This window comes from Lates calcarifer, linkage group LG19 (assembly GCF_001640805.2).
Source record: "Lates calcarifer isolate ASB-BC8 linkage group LG19, TLL_Latcal_v3, whole genome shotgun sequence".
In the NCBI taxonomy this organism is placed as follows: Eukaryota; Metazoa; Chordata; class Actinopteri; family Centropomidae; genus Lates; species Lates calcarifer.
The window spans coordinates 16139989-16165287 of record NC_066851.1 but is presented as its reverse complement, the minus strand read 5'-3'; the positions used below and the strand labels follow the sequence as shown (position 1 = coordinate 16165287).

Genomic DNA, 25299 nt, shown 5'->3' with positions numbered 1-25299 from the left:
AGGGTAGAAAAAGAGGAAAATGTGTGAGAACAAAAATTCTTTGAAATGAATTAACCAGTATAAAGAATTATGGAATTAAGCACATGCACTATAAATGCCCAATTGTTGATTAAAGGGCATTAAAAGCAGGATATTAAAAATTTTGCCATCTACTGTGCAATAAGGAAAAAATCTAAAACTACACACATGATGAGCATAATGTACAATTACTGTACAAACCACTTTTCAAGTAAATCTGGGCTTAGAGGATCTGAACCCCTGTCAGCCTTGGATTAGTGGCTGTGGCCATTTTTGTACCCTGTTTACGCACTATTGTGCAGTAGTACAGATGTCTTTCTTTTTTTTTTACAGACTCACTACAAGAAAATGAAGTGAGCAGTTGATATATTTAAAGTACTTATATATGTTGCTTTTAGGATCTCAATGACTGATCCACAGAAGTTAATACACATAGATTGTTCCATGTACAATATTTCCTTTCAAGAGAATTGGACACAAAAAATAAAAGAAAAAGAAATATCAGAAGGAAATGGAAAGGAATGACATTGGCTGCATGTATTTGGTACGAGAGCTCAACCAAATCTGGAAATAAAATAATGGTCCATCACCTGTCATCCTCTGCTGTCCAGGGTTTTCTACTGAAGACCAACAGTGAACAGCAGCTGCATTTCAGCAGCAGAGGGTGTGATGTGACCTTGCCATTATCACGAAATTGACTACATTGTAAACCTCAGGCTGGAGTCAGGCTGAAGCTTCAAATCTGCAGAGGCGAGAAGGCGTAGAATGGAAACTGGGCCTCGTCCTCATCCACAAAGAAACACTGGAAGTAGGGCAACTCATCTATAGAGGGAGTAACAGGACAGGTCAGGACAGAATGTTCCTCGCCTTCCTTTGGCAGCCAGAGAGAGGACTGAGCTTGCAATTTGACACTGTGTAATATTTCAGTTATGAGAAAAGAATTTATACTTACCTTCCATAAGAAAGCTGTCTGATACCGCAGGCTCTGCTGTTAAAGAGAGAACAAGATGTTAACCATAAAACAATACAGTGTTAAATGATCTTGAATTATAGCACATCTATACAGCACCTTTAACTTTCTCTTCTTTGGCAACTTTCTTCTCAACAGGTTTTTCTACAACAAATATAGGATTTTTTGTGTGTAAAAAATAAATTAAGCTCCATTAACGCTTTTCAAACTCTCAAGCAAGCAGTTTCTTTACTTGACAAGATACCTTTCTTTGCAGGTGGCTGTATCTCTTTAAGAACTCTGTCCTCTGTAAGTAGCAAAAGATTCATATTCATAATTCAACATTCAAACGATTTGATTATCTTAATGTTCAAAGCTGATCACACATTGTACCTTCAGCTTTCTTCTCTTTGGCTGCCTTCTTCTCAACTGTTTTTTCTAAATAAATAAATAAATAAATAAATAAATAAATAAAGAAAGAAAGAAAGAAAGAAAGAAAGAAAGAAAGAAAAAGTTTTGCTCATGGATAATTCAGGTCTACAGTATACAGTAGTATGTGTAGTGTAAAGCTGTTTATTTGGTCACAGAGTACTGTACTTAAGTACAAATTTCAGGTACTTGTACTTTACTTGAATATTGCCAAGCTGCTGTACTATTCTGCTTCACTACAATTCATAGGGCGATATTGTACATCTATACTTTTTCTGCACTTTTCCTTTGATGCTTAAAGTACATTTTACTAATAATATTTAACTTTTTCTGGAGTAAGAGGTCATTTACTTGTAAAGTATTTTTACCATGTGGTAGAGCTACTTCTACATAAATTATATGAATGCTCCCTCCACTGTTTAAATTTAGTCACTTAATAAACAAGATACCTTTCTTTGCAGGCGCCTGTATCTCCTTAAGAACTCTCTCCTCTGCAAATAATCCCAAATTGTTACAAATCAGCAATTTTTCTGCTAAAGTTATTTTCCATAAATGAATGAAATACTAATCAGTGTGATATAATTACTCAAAGCTAATTGCATTCAATACCTTTCTTTGTTGCAGTGGGTTTGACCTTTTGTTTTGAAACCTCAGGCTCTGTTTCACAAATATGAAACAAACACAAGGCAAGAAATGGATTACAGTGTTATTTCATGGTTGGGAAAGAAAGGTAATGTTTCAGAATTAATGTCCCATGATATTCTTGGGTGCAGGTAAAAAGGGATTTTCTGTCTTGCATATATAAGCCAATGTAACTTATATATGTTTTAGTTTCAGGATATATAACGCATGACGGCTGAAGCTGATTTAACATCACCACTTTCTAATAAGCCACCCTTCATACTACTACTACTGGCTTTATCAATGGTAAACGGTAACTTTATAGGTCAATAGATAAGTGAAAACAAATTTTGGGTTGGGTAGGTTGTGAAATCCCACTATATCTAAAAGATCTTATAAATAATTCATTAATAATTAATAAAGCCACTAGTTTAAATATTAAAGGTCTTTTTAAAGTCTGGCTTATCAGAAAATGGCAGCAACTTCTCAAGGTTGCTCATATTAGCCAGCATACATGTTCAGTAAGACAATGGAAAATATTGTGAAACTGATATTAATATATTTGTTGCCTCCAAAATGAAGATTTATGAACAACAGATCAATATACTGCATATCTAGAAATATGAATTTCTTTCTTGCTGACAGTTAAATTGTCTATAATCTTTCATTTTTAGGTGTTGTCCATAAAAGATTGGTAGACTATTTTACAAACTACTTCATATTGTAATCAGATTACATGTAGTAATCAGATTATTGCTGCTGGATATATGAAGCACTGCCTCTACTGAAGCGCCACTAATGTACCTTTCTTCACACGGACTGGTTTGATCTTTTCCTTCAACATGGCTGCGCCATCAGGGAAAAAATGTAATTGATGAAACACAGACATGAAACATGCACCAGTATACTCTTTAGCATGATAGACTAATATGAATAACGGTGATATAAAAACACTGTACCAAGCACTGTACCTTTCTTTACTGCAGCAGGTTTTTCCTTTTCTTTAGGAGTCTCCAGTTCTGCAAAAGGAAAACTAAGGTCAGACATGAGCGATCAGGACATAGACATACTGTACACTGCAGCATGAACCACAGCGTTAACACAACAAAAAATATTTTTTTAAAAAGCTTAAAAGCAGCTTGCAGAGCATGAAGCATGTACGGCTAGAGAGCTGTTAAAAGTATTACAGAGTTAATCTCTATTGAACAGAGAAACACTATTGATTTGTGCCTTTTTGATTTTTATACAATAATACAAAAAGACTAACTGATGCATCTGATAACTGTGCACAGAGCCAGAATATATTTCATGCTTTTATTTGTAGGATGCTAACATTGGTTTGCCCACTTTTGATACTTCTGTCTCTGTGCAATGCCTAGTTCATATTCTCCTCATATTTTTACAAAAATAATAATTTTAGGTAGAATCTGCAAATCTGTAGCATGTTCCACACATTTCAACATTTACAAGACTTTATAAATGTTTGGTGGACATCTGAGTTTCAGCTCTTTATTGGCTATGGTTTAGAAGTTAAGAGGTGAGTTATAAAAGCCTGATAAAATTATGCAGTGCTTTGCAGATCTATCTCTGGCTCAACAAGCATACAGTATTCCTAAGGATGACTGTAAAGAAACAGCTGTTTGCCTATGGAGATGCTGCAGAGAAATCACTCTCCTGTAACTCTGATATTCTCTACAGTATTTTACTGTTGATCTCATAGGCAAAATGCTTGTTTCCCCTGCTGAGCAATCCAATCAGAGCTTTCACAAAACACAATGACCTACATTTTGTGGCTGGATCACTGTAATCACAATCCCACACTGGTTATATGGATTACTGCTTCTACTGAAACACCACTAATGTACCTTTCTTTACCCGCACTGGTTTGACCTTTTCCTTCAAAATGGCTGCGCCATCAGGAAGAAAATACATTTATATAAAAGTCTATTCATGATTACACTTGGTGTGTAATTACAGCACATTAATGGACAATTACCCACTGATAAAAAAAAGTGCTGTTGTTTTTCATAATAACTACATATATTTGTCTCAAAACATGACAGTGAGAGAAGTAGATGTTTTTTGTTTTATACCTTTTTTAATAGCTGTTTTGACTTTTTCCTCTGGTACTTTGGGTTCTGAGTAAACAAGAGTATAAACATTTGAGGATATTAATTCATATTCATATTCAAGTAGATCTGTTATCTAGATTGATTATGTTTGCTTTAGTAATACTACTGTAATACATAATTATCACCTTATTGTTAGATGATAATTATCTAATTATATATAATTATTCTTATTCTCTAATTATATATAATTATTCTTATTCTCTAATTATATATAATTAGGTGATAAGAATCATTTTTGTAAGGTTCAACCCCAATCATCTGCAGGCAGAGGGCAGTAGCAGGCTACCTTTCTTCTTTAGGAGTGATTTGACTTTTTCTTTTCTTGGTTCATCCTCTCTTTTAGAAGGAGCTAATTCAAGTGCAACAACAGTGACAACATCACAATTGTGAAGTAAGTGCAAAAGTTTGACCTTTGATCTTTTTGGTATAAGACAGGAGATTTACCTTTCTTTTCATGAACTGGTTTAGGCTTCTCCTTTGTAACTTCTGGCTCTGAGTATGAGACAAGGTGAAAATCATTTCTGTTGTTATGTTAAACATAATTAGATTTTGCCAAATATTGGTGGATTGTATGTGCATTACCTTTTTTGGCAAGAGCTGGCTTGACCTCAGGTTCTAAAGAGAAAGAGGAAATAATAAGTGACATGGTAATTTTGGCTTTTTGAAAAGTGATGGATGTAAGAAGTAACTGAGTGTAACTGAAGATGTGACTCAGATGTGTTAGTTAGATGAGAAACTTGTCTGGACATCTGTCTTGTATATTGTAGCTTTTCTGTGAAGTGGAAAATGTACCTACACTACCTATTACATTACATAAAGTAGCACCTTTCTTTGAGGGCTTTGCCTTTGCCTTTTCTTTCACAACAGCTTCTACATCAAAAGAAACAAGATTAAATTTCACAATAACTCAGTCTGAAAAGCTACAAGCTCAGGAAGCTTTTTACACAGATGCAATGCAGCTTTTTTGCTTAGATAAAGCATTTTATTGCCACTGTGTGAAAAACTTGCATCTCTAAAATATCAAGTTCTTGGGCTCCAGGTTTCTTAAAAATGGAAAATAGTGTTTTATTTTGTCCAGGGGGTTTTAAAGAAATTTTTTCAGCATGAGAGAAAAAACATTTGTCAGCGAAGCATCTAAATGTTCAAGTCAAGTTTAAACGTGAAAATGACCAAACTGAAAATGACAAAAGTCAGTTTTCACTTGACAATACCAGTGAAAAGACAAATTTTTGATATTCACGAATAAAAGTTCTCAACATGTCTTTGAAATTATATTAATGTTTACTGAATTTTGTTAATTTAAATAAACCAGTTATGGATGATATTTTTGAATAGATTTTTCAGCTGGGTCATTATCATGTGGCAGTAAAGCATATCACCAGCAGCTACATGTATAGTGAATAAATCATGACTCAACTTGACTTGGATTCAATTGGATTAATACAGCTACAGTGCTGCAAGAAGGGTTTCTACAGCAGACCCTAAAAAACTACAAAAAAGCACTACAAACACACAACTCTGCTGTATACCTTTACTCTTTTTAGCAGGTGTTGGTTTTGCCTTGGCAACAGGTGCTATAATAATAAATGATCCTATTAACTCTAATGTATGTAGTAAGGTAAGAATAAAACAAGAGACTACTGCACTGTGCACAATGTGTTTAAAGATGTAAGAGAAAAAAAACTGTAAAGAAATCAAAAACATAAGAAGACAAACCTTTTTTGGGAGTCACTGGCTCGGCCTTCTTCTCCTTGAGAACTTCAGCTTCTAAGGCAAACAGTTATAACAACAAAGATATCAGCACATCGTAACAGCGAGCATGTTATTATAGCAACAGTTGGTGTAGTTTGCTCCTACACTATGATGCACTGCATAAATCAAATATCTGCAAACTGACCCACTGTAAAGACATGATAGTAGAAAAAAATACATGCAATCAGACATACAAGAAATACACACACAGAAAAAATATTGATTAATAATAATAATGACTACATTAAGTCCTCTAAAATATTAGATCTATATAATTGTCAATCACTGTTATAACTACCCTTTTTTGTTGGTGCTGGTTTGACTTTCTCTTTTGGAGTTACAGGCACTAAAACAGAGAAAATAATATAGTTTTAAGGTTCAAATTTGTGTAAAAGATAGTTGAATAAAATGTAAAATGAAAAATAGCAGTCCTTCATAAATAAATGCATGTTAACCAGTTAACACCTTGGGCATATTGGTGTGCATATAAAAATGATTTCTAGTAAAGGTTGTGTAAACAAAAAGATGTACCTTTCTTCAGTGGCACTACCTTCACCTTCTCCTTTGTAAGAGATACATTTTTGGGTGGTGCTTCTGTCTCTGTAAGAAATTAGATTAGTATAAAAAAAAATCAACTGCTTGATTATTTAATCATGAACATACAATAAATGTCTTCTTACCTTTAACAACTGGTCTTGGTCTTGTCTTAAGGGGAGCAGGTTCTATTAAAAAGATTTTAGGTTTGTCATCCAAAGAAATGACAGATAACATTGAAACCATAAAGCTAAATACAGGGATCACTCAGTCTTACCTCTCTTTGTAAGAACTGGTTTGGGCTTCTGTTTTGAAACCTCAGCTGCCAAAGAAAACATGTCATTTGTAAGAGATACATTTTTGGGTGGTGCTTCTGTCTCTGTAATTATTGATTAATAATAATAATGACTACATTAAGTCCTCTAAAATATTAGATCTATATAATTGTCAATCACTGTTATAACTACCCTTTTTTGTTGGTGCTGGTTTGACTTTCTCTTTTGGAGTTACAGGCACTAAAACAGAGAAAATAATATAGTTTTAAGGTTCAAATTTGTGTAAAAGATAGTTGAATAAAATGTAAAATGAAAAATAGCAGTCCTTCATAAATAAATGCATGTTAACCAGTTAACACCTTGGGCATATTGGTGTGCATATAAAAATGATTTCTAGTAAAGGTTGTGTAAACAAAAAAATGTACCTTTCTTCAGTGGCACCACCTTCACCTTCTCCTTTGTAAGAGATACATTTTTGGGTGGTGCTTCTGCCTCTGTAATTATTGATTAATAATAATAATGACTACATTAAGTCCTTTAAAATATTAGATCTGTATAATGGTCAATCACTGTTATAACTACCTTTTTTTGTTGGTGCTGATTTGATTTTCTCTTTTGGAGTTACAGGCACTAAAACAGAGAAAATAATATAGCTTTAAGCTTTGAATTTGTGAAAAAGATAGTTGAATAAAATGTAAAATGAAAAATAGCAGTCCTTCAGAAATAAATACATGTTAACCAGTAAACACCTTGGGCATATTGGTGTGCATATAAAAATGATTTCTAGTAAAAGTTGTGTAAACAAAAAGATGTACCTTTCTTCAGTGGCACTACCTTCACCTTCTCCTTTGTAAGAGATACATTTTTGGGTAGTGCTTCTGTCTCTGTAAGAAATTAGATTAGTATAAAAAAAATCAACTGATTTGATTATTATTTATTATTTAATCATCAACATACAAGCTGTTTGTCATCCAAAGAAATGACAGATAACATAAAGCTAAATACAGGGATCACTCAGTCTTACCTCTCTTTGTTACAACCCGTTTGGGCTTCTGTTTTGAAACCTCAGCTGCCAAAGAAAACATGTCTTAATGTTCTAAACACAAAACCAAAACTCATCAATCTCATTTAATGTGTTGTACCTGTCTTTACAGAGACTTCTTTTGGTATCTTCTCTTTTGGTATCTTGACTTCTGAAAACAGAAAGGAAACAAAAACAGTTTAGGACCTTTAAGTTGCCTCACTACAGTATGGAAAAATCTGAAGCCAATTACACATGAAATGAAAGAAAATCACCTTTCTTCATAGGCACTATTTTGACTCTCTCTTTTACTAGAGAGACATTTCTGGCAGTGCCTTCTTCTGTCAACAAAAATTTGGGAAACAAATACACATGTAATTGCATTTCAAGATGTAGTCAGTTTGATATTCTTATGTATATTAAGACATGTACCAGTCTTACCTTTTTTCAATATGATAGGTTTGGCCTTTACTTTTGGAGCAGCAACCTCTGTGTGTCAAAAGCACAGTGTTACAATGAATTAATTTTATTCTCTTTATGGCAATTAATAATTTTGATGACCAAAATATCACCAAGAAGTTGTAGTTTGAAAACTCATAATGTGAATGTTACCTTTCTTGACAGGAGCTGCTTTGGCCTTTTCCTTTGGAACTTCTGTGTCACAAAACAGGGTACAAAGTTAGCATGTTGATCACTTACATTTATTGAGTTCACATTAAAAACCTGGTCAAACTGCCTTTCAAACTGAAATTAATTATCTGTATTGTGCGAATAAAGTGCCACATTGCTGCTTTAAGTTAGTGTCTCCACGTTTGATGCATAAAAGACAGTGTTCAGAGCATAATGAAGCTTTCTCTGTGTCAAAGTATTCTCAAAGAAACATATAGATAACAAAGATGTTACTCTGTTCTTGGAAGGTGTTTAGGCACGTTCTATGAGTACAGTGTAAATAGTTAAGTATGACATATGTAAACAGTAAATTTACCCTTCTTTGAAGGAGCTTGTTTAGCTTTGCCTTTGGCAATTTCAGCATCTAAAAACACAAAGGTTAGTCATGAATAGTGAACTTCCTTTAAAATATGAAATTAGAGATTGTGCCCTATACAAAAATATAATGTCATAGTGTAATACGGTTATAAATGTTAAAGGTCTGTACCTTTCTTAACAGGTGTGGGTTTGAGCTTTGGTTCAGAAACTTCAACTTCTAAAGTGGAATTTGTGATTTATAATGTAATCATTGATTTGAAATATGCATCATTCATGAAGACCTTTTAAAAAAACAAAAAAAACAAAAAACAATCATACCTTTCTTAGCAGGGGTTGGTTTTTCCTTTTCCTTCACTGCATCAATATCTGTGGATTACAGTAAAGTGAAAATACATGTAGTCTTTATCAATCGCAGATAATCTACTGTACAATACCTCAGTAGTTTTTAATGTTACCTTTATAAATTACTATTGCCTACTTTATATTTTAAGGATAATAATTGGCACGTGAATGGTTTCCTAAGTTTCAGATGGGATATCTTTCTGTATGTTCCTCTCTGAGCAACAGGAACATACACTCTAACCAAATGGGTTAGACCTGCAGTATCAGTAAGTCTTGGCATTACCTGGTTTTACAGGTTTAGGTTTTATTTTTTGCTTTGGTTCCTTCCTGGGCTCCTTGGGAGCTGCCACTGGTGAAAAATTATGACATCAAAAAACCTTCAATTTTAAGGTATAAATATACAGTAGATCACTAATCATGATGTGATACTTCATAGTGTATATCCCTTTTTATGTGTTTTTCACATAAAAAGATGTGTCAACAAATTGAAAATTAGGCATAATATCTGACCAGAATGTGATTAAATTCATAATGCCACTTACAGGTCTATGGGAAATTAGATTATAGAACACCTAAACAGACTTTACAGAATTTTCAAAGAAGAAAACCATGCTTATACCTTTCTTTGCAGGTTCTGGTTTGGCTTTCACCTTAGGAACTTCAGGAACCTCTGTCACTGGGGAAAGTTTTTAGAAATATTTTAGAAGTATAATCCATTACATCCATTATATTTCCATAACTCTCCATAACTCCAGCCTTTTGGCAAGCTCTGTGCTAATAACTCTTTTATGATCACAGTTTTAGCAGATCACATGCTGAGGCATGCTCTCTATGCAACACATGCTGTACACTGGGACTTCAAGCTATTTCCAAACTTGATTGATTATTATTTATGATCCCACATGCTATAAATTCAAGTTAATATGCAGTATAGTTGCAACTTCTTAATTACCTGTTTTTGTAACATTCACATGTTCCTTTCTCAGAATAGGAACTATCTGCTTTTTAGCAAATTTCAGCACCTTTACAGGTTTCTTGGGTTCAACAGCTGAAATGAAGTACATGAAGATCATACCACAGTTGTCAATATCAGAGTTAGGGTGTTGTTGAATTTAGTTTATTCCCAGAATTTTACTTTATGTCTTAAAATTTATGTTAATCTCAGAATTTCGACAGAATATTGGCCTTAAGATTTCATTCCTATGTGCTATTGGCAATTTAACAAAAAGGCTTACCAAGTAATACCTAAATGACAAAATAGGCTGTGTATAGATACATTTTATTGATTTGGCTATTATTGTCTCACCTGCTTTTGTAGCATTAAGATGTTCCTTCTTCAGGACAGATGCCACCTCTTTCTTTACTACTTTAATTTTTCTTACAGCTTTTTTGGGTTTATCATCTGAAATAAAAAGGCAAAGCTGATTTATAAGTTTCACATAAATTATACGGAGAAAAGAACTATTTGCTTCACTGAGCAAATGAAAGTTTTTCAGCCTTCTTTAGGCCCATGCAGTCAGGGTTCTCTTTGGGACCCTATATAAGTAGCTACATCAAAAGTACAACTAATGCTGGAAAATATTGTAACATTATAAAAACTGCATACGTATATTTTAGCTGGTGAACACGATGAACATTATACCTGCTAAATGTCAGTATGCTACCATTGTCATTGTGAGCATGTCAGCATGTGTCATGCTGAAATATCACTTAAAAGTATCACTTAAAATATCACTGTGGTACTGCTTTACAGAGCCATGCAGAGCCTACATGTACCTATCTGTGCGTCTCTTTTCTTGACAAGTTCTTTGTCTTCTTTAGTCTTTATTTCTTTCTCTTCTTTAGAAGGCTTTTTGACCTCTTTCTTTTCTTTGGAAGGTTTTTCCTGTTCTTGTTTCTTTGAGGGCTTCTTTTGTTCAGTCTTTTCTTTGGTAGGCTTCTTTAGTTCTTTTTCTTCCTTCATAGGAAGTTTTGAAGGCTCTTTTTCTTCCTTAGAGGGTTTCTCTGGTTCTTGTTTTTCTTTAGATGGCTTCTTTGATATTGTCCTTTCTTTGGAAGGCCTCTCCTGCTTTTCCTCTTCTTTCACCTCTTGAGAAGGTTTAGTTGGTTGTTTCTTCTCTTTGAATTTCTTTTCTGCTTCTTCTTTTGCAGGCTTTGTTATATTTTTCTCCTCTTTTGCAGCCTTTTTAACTTCTTTTTCCTCAACAGAAGGCAATTTCTCTACTGTCTCTTCTTTAGAAAGCTTCTTGTCTTCCACCTCTTTCTTTATCTCTTTTACTGCTTTCTCTTTTGTAGGTTGCTTAATTTCTTTTTTCTCCTCCTTAGATGGCTTTATCTCTTCCTTCTCCTTAGAGGGTTTCTTCACTTCTTTCCTTTCCTTAGAAGGCTTCTTTACTTCCTCCAGTTCTTTAGGTTTAACCTCCTTCTCTATTTTCTCCCCCTGAGGCATTCTTGATTCTTTCTCTTCCTTAGATAGTTTTGAGTCAACCACTACTTTGGGTGGTTTCTTTTTCTCTTTTTCTTCTTTGAGAGATTTCTTGATTTCTTTCTCTTCTTTGGCTGGTTTCTTGACTTCTTTCTCTTCTTTGGATGGTTTTTTGACTTCTTTTTCTTCTTTGGGAGGCATCTTAACCTCTTTCTCTTCTTTGGGTGGTTCCTTGACTTCTCTCTCTTCTTTAGGCAGTTTCTTTACTGCTTCATCTTCTCTGGGAGGTTTCTTGACCTCCATTTCTTCTTTGGATGGTATCTTAACTTCTTTTTCTTCTTTGGAAGGTTTCTTGGCTTCTTTCTCTTCTTTAGGTGGTTTCTTGACTTCTTTCTCTTCTTTGGGTGGTTTCTTGACTTCTTTCTCTTCTTTGGGTGGTTTTTTGACTTCTGTTTCTTCTTTGGGAGGCTTCTTCGCCTCTTTCTCTTCTTTGGCTGGTTTCTTGACTTCTTTCTCTTCTTTGTCTGGTTTCTTGACTTCTTTCTCTTCTTTGGATGGTATCTTTACCTCTATCTTTTCTTTGGTAGGTTTCTTGATTTCTTTTTCTTCTTTGGAAGGCTCCCTCACCTCTTTCTCTTCTTTGGAAGGTTTCTTGACTTCTTTCTCTTCTTTGAGTGGTTTCTTGACTTCTTTTTCTTCTTTGGCTGGTTTCTTGACTTCTTTCTCTTCTTTGGATGGTATCTTTACCTCTGTCTTTTCTTTGGTAAGTTTCTTGACTTCTTTCTCTTCTTTGGAAGGTTTCTTGACTTGTTTTTCCTCTTTGGGAGGCTCCTTCACCTCCTTCTCTTCTTTGGCTGGTTTCTTGACTTCTTTCTCTTCTTTACGTGGTTTCCTGACTTCTTTCTCTTCTTTGGGTGGTTTCTTGACTTCTATTTCTTCTTTGGGTGGTTTCTTGACTTCTCTCTCTTCTTTAGGAGGCTTCTTTTCCTCTCTCTCCTCTTTAGGTGGTTTCTTGGCTTCTTTCTCTTCTTTGGGTGGTTTCTTAACTTCTTTCTCTTCTTTAGGTGGTTTCTTAACTTCTTTCTCTTCTTTGGCTGGTTTCTTGACTTCTTTTTCTTCTTTGGGTGGTTTCTTGACCTCTCTCTCTTCTTTAGGTGGTTTCTTGGCTTCTTTTTCTTCTTTGTGAGGCTTCTTCACCTCTTTCTTTTCTTTGGGTGGTTTCTTGACTTCTTTCTCTTCTTTGGAAGGTTTCTTGACTTGTTTTTCCTCTTTGAGAGGCTCCTTTGCCTTCTTCTCTTCTTTGGCTGGTTTCTTGACTTCTTTCTCCTCTTTAGGTGGTTTCTTCACCTCTTCCTCTTCTTTGGGTGGTTTCTTGGCTTCTTTCTCTTCTTTGGCTGGTTTCTTGGCTTCTTTCTCTTCTTTGGGTGGTTTCTTTACTTCTATATCTTCTTTGGGAGGCTTCTTCACCTCTTTCTCTTCTTTAGGTGGTTTCTTGACTTCTTTTTCTTCTTTGGGTGGTTTCTTGACTTCTTTCTCTTCTTTGAGTGGTTTCTTGACTTCTTTTTCTTCTTTGGGAGGCTTCTTCACCTCTTCCTCTTCTTTAGGTGGTTTCTTGACTTCTTTCTCTTCCTTGAGTGATTTCTTGACTTCTTTTTCTTCTTTGGGAGGCTTCTTCACCTCTTTCTTTTCTTTGGGTGGTTTCTTGACTTCTTTCTCTTCTTTGGGTGGTTTCTTCACCTCTTTCTCTTCTTTGGGTGGTTTCTTGACTTCTATTTCTTCTTTGGGAGGCTTCTTCACCTCTTTCTCTTCTTTAGGTGGTTTCTTGACTTCTTTTTCTTCTTTGGGTGGTTTCTTCACCTCTTTCTCTTCTTTAGGTGGTTTCTTGACTTCTTTCTCTTCTTTGAGTGGTTTCTTGACTTCTTTTTCTTCCTTGGGAGGCTTTTTCACCTCTTTCTTTTCTTTGGGTGGTTTCTTGACTTCTTTCTCTTCTTTAGGTGGTTTCTTCACCTCTTTCTCTTTAGGTGGTTTCCTGACTTCTTTTTCTTCTTTTGCTGGTCTCTTCACCTCTTTCTCTTCTTTGGGTGGTTTCTTGACTTCTTTCTCTTCTTTAGGTGGTTTCTTGACTTCTTTTTCTTCTTTTACTGGTCTCTTCACCTCTTTCTCTTCTTTGGGTGGTTTCTTTACTTCTTTATCTTTGATGGCTTTCTTGACTTCTTTTTCTTCTTTGGGGGGTTTCTTTACCTCTCTCTCTTTAGGTGGTTTCTTGACTTCTTTCTCTTCTTTGGGTGATATCTTAACTTCTAACTTGGAAGGTTTCTTCACTTTTGTCTCTTCTTCTTTCTTTTCTTTAGGTGGTTTCTTGACTTCTTTTTCTTCTTTAGCAGGCCTCTTAACTTCTTTCTCTTCTTTGGGAGGTTTCTTCACTTTATCTTCTTGACGCAGTTTCTTCACTTTTGTCTCTTCTAAAAGCAATCATGAAAGTGTCAGTTTTCATGTACTATAAGATGTCAAACAGACTTAAAGGTGGAACAATCTTAAAGCAAAAAAAAAAGTACCCCGTGCCCTTTCTGGTTGGTTGCTAATACTGAAGCACATTTGTGTAGTATTTTGTTTTCCATGGTATTATTAATATGTATTGCATATACAGCACAGTTGCAGTACAGTTTCAGGACATATTTCACATTTCACACTTTTGAACAGTGTTTTGTAATTTCATTATAGCATGATTACCTTTGGGCCTCTCTGGTTTCTTCTCAAGAGTTTTTGCCTTTGGCTTTTCTTCTTTTAGTTTGGTGTCCTTCTCAATTTCTGCAGCTTTGAGGTCTGTAAGCAGGAATAAATCTCAATGATGAAAACTAACAGGTGCTCCTGTGTTTAGAGAACATTCACTGAACTATACCAAATCAACGCGTTTACTAATAACATTAAGAGAAATAAAATTAATTCTGGGAGTTAGCAAAACATAGAAGGTGGAAAACATATGGATATTACCTTTGATAATGGCCTCTTTAACTTCTTTTATTGCATGTCTTTCTTTTGCTTCTTTGAGAACTATTGTATATTATACAGAAATATGTAAAGCATATATAGAGAGAGTATATAACAGTGGCATTCTGAACAGTAATCAGACGTGTAATATCATCATTGTGACTAATAGTCATGCTTGCACAAGCACTAGAAGCACTACACTACTACACTATGATCAAAAACACACCATAAGCTAGATCATGACATATTATTAAAACAATCAGACTTAAGTGTTAGAGGTTGACCGCAGTGGAGTACAAAAAAAAAAAAAAAGAAGAAGAAGAGAAGCGGTTATTCAGTAACTTTTTTCAATGACAAATAATTCACTGTGAAGGGCAGATGGAACCATCAATACTGATTAATCTCTTCATCCAGAAACAATGTTTTTCTCAGCCTGTTAGCTCCATCTAGCTGTTCTCTGTAATAATAGCTCACTGCCTAAGGCAATGTCTGGTTTAAAAGGAGAACACATTTGTAGACAATTAGCACCATGCGAAATAGATTTGTCTTTACTGAGTCATCCAAAGGAGAATGGTGCAAAGGTGGTGTACTGTATTGGTCCTCAGATCCTCTTTCCACACAGCTATTCACACATAACTGAAAATGAGGTTCTGATCTAAATTGAACCTGACTTGATCTTGACCCAACAACTCCAAAGTGTCTTATTTGATTATTTTCTGCTATATCTAAATACATCCAGGAGGTACCTGGGTTTTATTTAGACTTGTGAACAGCTGGGAACATTTGAGGACAGTACTTTTGAGATGGTGCAGACTCCTGTTAATCTAAAACAAGAAACAGTTTTTATTTGGTAAAATGTTAGAGCAATTCTTTAATCCATAACTAATCATGAATGAAACACCTGTGATAAAAATCATTCTGTTGGTTTGAAACCTTGATACTCTGCTTGATGATTATAACACAGTCACAAAACAAATTCACAAACACATTGTTAACACAAAAATCACTGAAAGGAAAATATCAAACATGTTACATCAATTGTTGAACAAATATCCGTTACCTTTAGTTGTGTCACAACCAACTGATGAAAAAGCATTCACTATGTCACACCGTCATTCCATAGGATTGTACATTTATCATTATTAACACACTCACCATTCAGAAACATTTTCATTACCCAGTAACCAAAATACATGATGAGAAATATGTGATGATAATGGTAAGAGTTTGGTACCTGTGTCATGTTTTTGTAGGTGCTCTTCTTCTTTGTGAACAGCTCTGGATCCAACTCTTCTTACCCTCTCGAAAGGAATATGAACTTTCCTCTTTCGTTTAGGTTCAGTTTTCCTGCTCTCACTGTTGTTGTTGTTTTCATCATGATCATCAAAGTATTCATCTTGGTCCAAACTAGGTGGAATAATTGTAATTTCTTCTTCATCATCAGATTCAGGTACAACGCTGATGTTATCAAGCTTTTCAGCCGACAGAGTTTTGAGATCAAGTTGTTGGACAGATGGCTCTTGGTCTTCATCTTCATTATCCACCTTAATCTCAGCTCCTATTTCTTCATATTTTTCTCCTTCCTCCTCTAAAGCTTCATCATCTTCTATTTCTAAATCTTGATTGTCCTGATCATTTTTTTCAAACTGATCTTTGACATCAGTGTCGGTCATTTCAATGTTTTCTTTGTCTCTTACTTCAGTCAAATGAAGATCTTTATCTTCAGTCTCTTCCTCTGTTTTTGCTTTATCCTCCGCCTCATCTTCTACCAAATCTTCACCAGTTTTGGCCTCCTCTTCCTCCTCCTCCTCCTCCTTCTCCTCCCCCTCCCCACCTTCTACCAAATCCTCAGTTTTGGCATCCTCCTTCTCCTCTTCCCCCAAATCTTCCTGAGTTTTGGTCACCATCTCCTCCTCTTTAGCCAAAACCTCCTCAGATTTTATCTCCTCCTCCTCCTCCTCCTCCTCCTCTTCTGCCAAAACCTCCTCAGTTTCTTTATCCTCCTCTTCTTCCTCCTCATCCTCCTCCAACACACCCTCAACCAAATCTTTAGTTTTAGCCTCTTCCTCCTCCTCCTCATCTTCTACCAAATCCTCAGTTTTGGTCTCCTCCTCCTCCTCCTCCCCATCTTCTACTAAATCTTCAGTTTTGGCCTCCTCCTCCTCCCTTTCCTCCTCCTCCTCCTCCTCATCTTCTACTAAATCAGTTTTGGCCTCCTCCTCGTCATCTTCTACCAAATCTTTAGTTTTGGCATCCTCTTCTTCTTCCTCCTCATCTTCTACCAAATCCTTAGTTTTGGTCTCCTCCTTCTCCTCCTCCTCCTCCTCCTCCTCCTCCCCATCTTCTACTAAATCTTCAGCTTTGGCCTCCTCCTCCTCCTCCTCCCCATCTTCTACCAAATCCTCAGTTTTGGTCTCCTCCTCCTCCTCCTCCTCCCCATCTTCTACTAAATCTTCAGTTTTGGCCTCCTCCTCCTCCTCCTCTTCCTCATCTTCTACCAAATCCTTAGTTTTGGTCTCCTCCTTCTCCTCCTTCTCCTCCTCCTCCTCCTCCTCCTCCCCCTCCTCCTCCTCCTCCTCCTCCTCCACCCCATCTTCTACTAAATCAGTTTTGGCCTCCTCCTCCTCATCATCATCTTCTACCAAATCTTTAGTTTTGGCATCCTCTTCTTCTTCCTCCTCATCTTCTACCAAATCCTCAGTTTTGATCTCCTCCTCCTTCTTCTCCTCCTCCTCCTCCTCAGTTTCTTTATCCTCCTCTTCTTCCTCCTCATCCTCCTCCAACACACCGTCAACCAAATCTTTAGTTTTGGCCTCTTCCTCCTCCTCCCCATCTTCTACCAAATCCTCAGTTTTGGTCTCCTCCTCCTCCTCCTCCTCCTCCTCCTCCTCCCCATCTTCTTCTAAATCTTCAGTTTTGGCCTCCTCCTCCTCCTCTTCCTCATCTTCTACCAAATCTTCAGTTTTGGCCTCTTCTTCTTCCTCCTCCTCCTCCTCCTCCTCATTTTCTACCAGATCATTAGTTTTGGCATCCTCTTCTTCTTCCTCCTCCTCTTCCTCCTCATCTTCTACCAAAACCTCAGTGTTGGTCTCTTCCTCCTCCTCCTCCTCATCTTCTAACAAATCTTCAGTTTCTGCCTCCTCCTCCTCCTCCTCCTCCCCCCTCTTCTATCACCTCTTCATCTGTTTTTGGCTCCTCCTGCTCCTCTTCTTCCTCATCAACCACCTCTGTTGTAATGTCTCCCTCTCCTTGCTTTCCTTCACCCTCCTCTGTTTTTAATTCTTCCTCCTCTTCCTCAGTATCTACCTCTTCTGCCTCTTCTTCTTTCTCCTCCTCCTTGATGTCATCATCAAGAACTCCCCCTTCTTCCAGTGGTGGTTCATGTTCTGTTTCTTCAAGGTTGACAAGTTTCACTAGTGATGTGATAGTGACAAATTTAGTGCCTGTGCCTGTAATAGATCTGTCTAATGAATGTGAGTATTAAAGAAAAACCATATGAATACCATCATCTTCATCTGCCTCTTGCACATCTGCTTCACTGACAGCTTCAGTGGGAACTTCAGCCTCCTCCTCCTCCTCCTCCACAATCTTTGAGTCTTCACTTAACTCTGCAGCAGGAGTAGCTTCATCTTTGGCGGCGTGCATAATCTCTGTAACTGTATCATCAGCCCTTATCATCTCTCTTATCTTACATTCATGTCTTTTCACATGGAAATGCTGATCCAAACTTGTTTTAAAGGTACAGAGGGAACGATGAAGTGAAATGGCAACAATGACAATGGCCACTCATAACATTATATGGTATACACCACATGCTGCAGTTAGTGATTTTTCCTATTTGATCATGATATTGTTAAAATTAGCCTAAAGGATAATCCTGAAGTTGTTCTATATTTTTCTTACTGTCAATAAATCCCATGAAAAGACCAAAACTAATAATGTGTTATTCAGTCTCTTCGTGCACTCTCTACTCTCTAAGTCTTAATAATTTCTTTTAAATGCTGGGTACTGTAGTTTTAACCAAACATTATTCAAGCATGAGCACATTGCTCATTTGTTGAGTATTTTAGCTTCATATTAATAGCTAAGTCAGTTTAATTTATTTAGTCCAATGTAATAAATTACAAATGTGACTCAGGTGGTTTACAATCTGTATAGCATATAACACTAGAGTGTCTCTAGACCCTCAAATCAGACAACAATGGAGCTCTAGTACCACAGAGGAACAACATATATCAGGCTGTGGCTAATACTTATTGGTATGATCAATACATTGTTGGTTTGAGTCTTTTCACATGGCTTTTTGACTATAAGAAAATATTGCGTATTGCAAATGACATTTGACATTTTCCTCCCATTAGCACCTTCCAAAATGACAATGGTCAATAATATTCTCATTGCTGTATGATTCCATGCAAAGGTAAAATGAAATATTCCACACAAAATCACACGTCATCCAGTACAAACAGCCCAGATACAAACAGTATATCAGAAATGTTTAAATAGCTGAAGTACAGACATCAGTCAGTCGGTCGGTCGGTTGTACAGAAGATGCTTGGACAATGCAGGCAAGGGAAATGCAACTCCAAAGGACACATATTAAAGACAAATGTACATGTGCAATATAAATTCCACCCCGTTTAAAACAAAGGACATAAAACATGATGACTGGAACAAAAACAACTTGATTACAAAAACAAATGAATGCTGAGTTCCATGAAATGTCATATCCAACAGATGGTCAGTGTGACGTACAGAAGGAGAGATGCAGTCACAAAATCCATAACAACTTGATCACACACAGACATTTATTACAATAAAAATGTACAGTGGTTATGATGCATGTTTGTCCTATAATGTAATAAGTGCAAATGGAGTTAATTCAAACAAAGACTGACACACAGTTTCATAGTACCCCAGGGTTGCTGTATTACACTGAACATGACATACGGCAGACTTTAAGAAGAAAAACGAAAAATAAATGCAAGCATGCATGGAAAATGGCACTCAACAAGTCTATGCACACTATTTGCTGGCAACACACATTGAACCTGTCCAAAAACACATTTTTATGTATGTAGCAGCAACATGTGGTGAAATTTTCTTACCTTTCTCAAAGGGTGGTAGAAATTCACCTATGTTTCAAAATGATATGGTAATAAAAGACAATTAGCTTGATTTTAAAAGGATGATTTTTAATGTGACAGCAAAGTTGCATAATAATGCCAGTACTTACCTTTTCTTCTCACCAAAGTTACATCACCTGGGGCAGCTACAGTTTCATCTAAATAAAGAGAAACAAAGACACGTTGTTAATGTTAATTGCGCAATTAATGGCAAATGAGTATTTATAAGAATAATTAATATATGCTAACAATATGCTTCTAGGTCTGTATTAAAACTGTAATAAAAAAGTGGAACCTTTTTCAGTCACTACATTTACAACTGGCGTCGCAATAGGTTCACCTAGAACAAGAAGAGAGAGTATGCATAAGAGGTGTTGGTATATTTTTAAAGTGTGTGAATTTTTACTTTTGCCAATCAATACTATTGAAACATTTAAGCTAGAATAAACAACTAATGCCATAAGCATACCTTGATCACCAATGAACATGCTTGACATGTACGCCAAGAACAAATCTTTCTTGTCTGTGACCTCCAACACAGCATCTTCCACGACTTTCATGGGGTCGATGGACACTTCCGGCATGATCCCTGAAAAATCGGCACATAACACAGTCAGAGCTGCTCTCCAGAATATTTGTATTACCACATTTATTGATGTTTTTGTATCCCTTTAATTTGTATTGTTCTGTTGAAACAGACCTTGTTCTCCGATGACGTAGCTCGCAAGCATGTTTATCTGTTCTGTGGTGATTTCTGCTGTTCTCTTCAAAACCGACATGGGACTGAATCCCACAGCATCCTGGATATCTGACCAGCAGAGAAGTCAAAACAGTAAGGCTTGTGAAGTTTGTGAAAACTGCAGTTAGTGTGCTACAGTGAAATATATACACTGAATTGCAAGACAGATTAGATGAAGCCTAGAAATCATGGCAGGTACTCTACCTTTTATTGTGTCCAGTATTACATCCAAAATTGCACAAAGCACATCCTGGATATATCCTGCTACTCCACTCACAAAGTCATTAGTAACACTGAAGACATTTCTGCCAATGACCACAGGGTCAATGAAGCTAATGTCAGTGGTTCCTGAGAAGAGCAACACACATTCAGGCCAATTCAGCTCCAGTGAGTTACTGGATCGAACAGACTCAATTTTTTTGTTATACAGACATTAGAAAAGACAATTAAGGTCCTAAAGGAAAAGCTTTTAGTCAGTAATTAATTATTTTCAATACAAAAACAAATATCTACGGTTGCAGTTAGCTGACAATTACCATCTAAATTTCTATTTTAGCAACTAGTTTAGACTAATTTACACTGTTATGCACCTACAACAAACACAAGCTAACAATTAAACAATACAGACTTGGTAATATAACATGTAAACAATACAAAGGTTAAAACACAGAGCACTTACCTTTCGTTATATCCAGTATACTGTCTAAGATGGTACAGAGCACATCCTTTATGTAACCTGCTACTCCATTCACAGTGTCATTACTAACACTGAAGATATTTCTGCCAATTACCACAGGATCCATGAAGCTAATGTCAATGGTTCCTGAGAGAAACAAATCAAAACAAAATAAATGCTAAGAACAGATGCGTAGAATCACTACAGCATTATTTCATATGTCATATAGTCATTTTAAATGTTAAGAGGTTATAGATTAGACAGATGTTTAATTAGGATAGTGAATACCTTTCACTACATCCAGAATAGTGTCCAAAATGGCACAAAACACAGCCTGGATGTAGTCCTCTACTCCACACATGAACTCATTAGTAACACTGAAGACATCTCTGCCTATGACCACAGGGTCAATATAGCTAAGGTCAGTTTTTCCTAAGAAGAACAAAAAGATTTGTTAAGGAAAAGTTCTAATTAATTTCAAGTTTCACATAAAGATTAGTCTTTTTATCAAGACATACTCAGGTAATTAGCACTACTTTTATGTTATTTACTTGTATGTGAAAAAGGGAAGGCAAACAAAGTCTCTACTTTGGAATTATTAAAACATAGGACACATACCTTTATCTATATCTGATATAGTATCCAACACAGTATCCACTATAGCGCACAGTGTGTCCCTGACAGAGCCCACCACTCCACACATGAAGTCATTTGATGAATGGAAAGCTCGTCTACCAATGACCACAGGGTCAACGTAGCTGAGATAGAAGTTTCCTGTGGTTTGGAGGGAGATTATCATAGATGTGGTTACATCGCATTTATCTTAAAACGTTCTTTTCCTGAAAGTGTGTGTGATTTTTGAGCATGAGCGAGACTTCATACCCTCCTCATCCGAAAAATATCGAACAATTCCATCTTTTGCTCCCGATATTTCTTCAGCTGCGTAAGTGGCAACAGACATGGGGTCACTTAAATCAGGTGCACATTCTGGAAGGCCCAGAAAAAAAACAAGAGTTATGTGTTACAAAACTTGTTTTAAACATAAAAAACAGTGTGTTGTGCATGTTGTTTCTCTTCTGTACCTTGAAATTTATTGAGCAGACTGGATACTTCATCAACGGCATCATTTACAGCTTGCACAGGGTCCGTAACAATTTGCTGAATGTCTGAGAACACACACACACACACACAAACACACACGCACACACACACACACACGCATACACACGCCTTGATTATTCTGCAGATCTGATGACTGAAACTTAAAAAAGAAACATTTTTAGGATATTTATGACTTACCAGGGACTGCCTTGTACTCCACAAAGTCAAACATCACCACTCCCACAACCACCCAGGACAGTAGAGCAGCCAGTGCGAACAACAGCTCCACAGACACTTTTACCTTCCTGAGGAGCCCCAGACCTTTGGACTTGAGAGAGCTGGTCTGTGGTTCTGCTGCTCCACTGGGCCCACCGGCTGAAGGGGAAGAGGCGGCTTTGCTTCCTGTATGTGATAAAGCAAAGTCACTCTGAGAACACTTATTATCTAAATCTTTATACCAATACATTGGTATGTAATACTGATCAACAGGGCCAATGTATCTCCTGATATTAGCCTATTGGAAATATAACAGAATCAGCATATACAATGGCACAGAAATGCCAAACATATGCTCAAATTTATACAGTGTGTCCACCACAGTGTACTTACAAGTTTATTTTGCAACTGTAAAATAATATCTTTCTGCTATCATTATCCTCCACTTAAAAAGAGGATGTGGTTCAGCAATCGATAAGAAGTGATGCATAACTATCTTGAAAATCGTTATTAACAGAAATTCCTATGAGATAATCTACTGTATTAAGATGCTGTCATCTTGTAAAAACAGATTTAAAGCATCCACTAGCAGTGAAAATAAGCTGTTTCCCCATTAATTTGGAGTTAGTAAATTCTTTATGAGCTCGAGTGTCAGTAAGACAATAACTTCTAACTTTCAAATGGCTTAGTGAATGTGGCATGAATGGAAAAATAATGATCCTCTGTGGCCACATTTCCAGCCTCATCATCTTCACACTGCTGCTAAACCCAGACAGGTGGAGGATATTTCATGTTTGATGAAAGGATTTACAGATAACATGGTGAAGACAGTGTGGCTAACTTTTGCATTTATTGAATGGCATCCCATTCCTGTGTGCTCATCAATGAGTCGTGTGAATTAGGTGAAACTAATGAAGTGTTTTTTTCCTAATCAACATAAACTTATTTGAAATTTCAACATCTTGTGGTATTACAGATCAGAAAAGGCAGGACTCAGCTACTCCAATTTCATCACATAGAATATAAAAACATATTTGCATGTGATTCCCACAGGTTTGATACAGTGGAAAATGCTTGCGACAGTAATTCATGACAGTGTCACTTGTCAATAACAAACTGAGAAGCCACACTGCTGTACTTTCCAACATGGACCTGGTGCCAGAGTGTTAGAGACACCTTCCAACTGTGAATGAACTCTGAGCATACCTCACTCATGATTCATTTCCTCATATATATAAATGCTAAGAAAAGTAGCCCTTTCATGCAGCTGAACTATTCAGGATGGACAGGTGGTGTCAGTATTTCACCATAGATTTTTACTAATTATAAAGGAAAACTTCATGTTATTGTGCCATACATGAACACTGTTTATTCAAGGCCTGAGGATTCAATGCACAAAATATTTGGCTGTAAAATATCACTTGTTTGAACTGTCTGGAAAGTAGCTGTAGAAAGAAATTAAGCATATTTACTTAAGTACTGTACTTAAATAACATTTTAAGTCCTTGTACTTTATTTAAGTATATATATTTAATGTTACTTCATACTTCTGCTCCACTACATTTATATGAGGGAAATATTGTTCCTGCTTCACAGATATAGTTATTACTGCTAAGATTTAGCATTAAAAACATATGATGCACACAAGTGTTGTGATTAAACCATTGGTTTCCAGCCATTTGGCTCGTGACACCTCATAAGTAAACAGATTAGACAGATGTCTGTGAGTTGGAAGCAATTTCCCCTCTCAACTTCTCATATGGTCTTGTTTAAAATTTGGTTGCAGTCCAAAGACATCCAATACATCCAATATTTCACAAAAAATAAAGACTAGAGGAAACTCCAAAAACTAAAAGCAGATTTGTGAATCAGAACATTGATTTTTCTTCCCATTAATCATCTCACGAGACCTCAGATTTATCCTGTGACCCTTTGAAAGGGCCCAGTCCCTAGATTGGGAACCACTGGACTAAACTGCCTTACAGTGTATACACTAGTTTAAACCAAATCCTGCTTGACTATCTACAACAGTAAAATGTTACATACACATAGCTGCATCAGTATAACAATCTAATAATGTCATCTATAATAATGTGTCAGTAACAGGGGACATTTTACCACAGAACATTTTGCTCATACTAAGTAGGAATTTGAATACAGGCCTTAACTTGTCATGGAGTATTTTTACAGAGTTGTATTGGTACTTTTATTTAGGTAATCTGAGTACTTCTTCCACCACGGCTGAAAACCCAGAGGTCAGCCCCACCAGCAGTCACGTCTGTCACAAGAGTGCAATGCTAATACTCTGGCTACATGATATCCTGTATTTATAGCAACCAACTTTCAACAGATGATATTTCCTAAGATGACGCAGTCTATCAAAACATTACCATTTATTTTTCACATATATGATTGAGGTTTGTTGTGCCATAGCAAACAGTAAGTGTTGTTAACTTCAGAGGTGTAGCAGTCTTACCTTCAGCCATGGTGATATGGAGACTATTCCAGGTATAATCCTTTGAGTTGGGGGCAAAGCCTCCTCATGCAGAACTGACTGGACAGTTACAGCTTCAGTATAAATCCAATCAGCATCCACTAAAAAAAAAAAAAACCTGCAGTGAGTTAATTATTCCATTTTAACTTGGTGATCACAGCCTTGTTTCCTGATCCATGAAATCCACAGGTTGAACTTCTCCAAGATTAAGAAAATGGAAGTAATTGGAAAACCAAATATAAATTGTAAGTTTACAGGTGATAGGGAGGAATTTGGAGCTGCCAGTGCGGCAGCATTGCAGAGGGGGGTCTGGGGACGGCAGGGCAAAGGAAAGCAACACAGGGGAGGAAAGAGCCAAGCTAAGCACAGAGCTGGGCAGGGTGAGGGGGAACTGACAGAATATCCCACCCCATGTTATTGGTGCCTCACATGGGTATAGGTCAGAGCAGACCACAGGGAGGCTTCAAGGTAATT

The 25299-nt window shown here is 36.5% G+C and overlaps 2 protein-coding genes across 2 annotated transcripts; both read right to left on the bottom strand.

Annotated features, from left to right (window-relative positions):
* Positions 1–333: 333 nt before the first annotated feature.
* Positions 334–17580, bottom strand: si:ch211-266g18.10 (titin). Its single transcript, XM_051078324.1, has 41 exons — positions 15708–17580; positions 14477–14536; positions 14216–14308; positions 10837–13947; positions 10367–10462; positions 10013–10108; positions 9680–9736; positions 9344–9409; positions 9037–9084; positions 8888–8935; positions 8717–8764; positions 8344–8385; positions 8173–8220; positions 8007–8072; positions 7853–7903; positions 7735–7779; positions 7526–7594; positions 7293–7340; positions 7136–7204; positions 6903–6950; positions 6713–6757; positions 6582–6623; positions 6433–6501; positions 6200–6247; positions 5866–5916; positions 5679–5723; positions 4975–5019; positions 4732–4764; positions 4594–4641; positions 4436–4498; positions 4112–4155; positions 3883–3934; positions 2989–3036; positions 2822–2863; positions 2006–2053; positions 1846–1887; positions 1361–1405; positions 1233–1274; positions 1088–1132; positions 971–1006; positions 334–840 (listed from the first exon to the last, which is right to left on the bottom strand). Exons 1-41 carry the CDS (start codon positions 16378–16380, stop codon positions 755–757), a joined length of 5901 nt encoding a protein of 1966 aa, XP_050934281.1. The 5' UTR covers positions 16381–17580; the 3' UTR covers positions 334–754.
* On the bottom strand, positions 16732–25205 carry LOC108874847 (uncharacterized). The gene is made up of 15 exons (XM_018663390.2): positions 24808–25205; positions 22314–22517; positions 22097–22180; positions 21897–22001; positions 21633–21788; positions 21303–21446; positions 21018–21161; positions 20543–20686; positions 20300–20407; positions 20069–20188; positions 19895–19939; positions 19710–19757; positions 19582–19608; positions 17977–18129; positions 16732–17886 (listed from the first exon to the last, which is right to left on the bottom strand). Exons 1-15 carry the CDS (start codon positions 24815–24817, stop codon positions 17600–17602), a joined length of 1779 nt encoding a protein of 592 aa, XP_018518906.1. The 5' UTR covers positions 24818–25205; the 3' UTR covers positions 16732–17599.
* Positions 25206–25299: the final 94 nt, after the last annotated feature.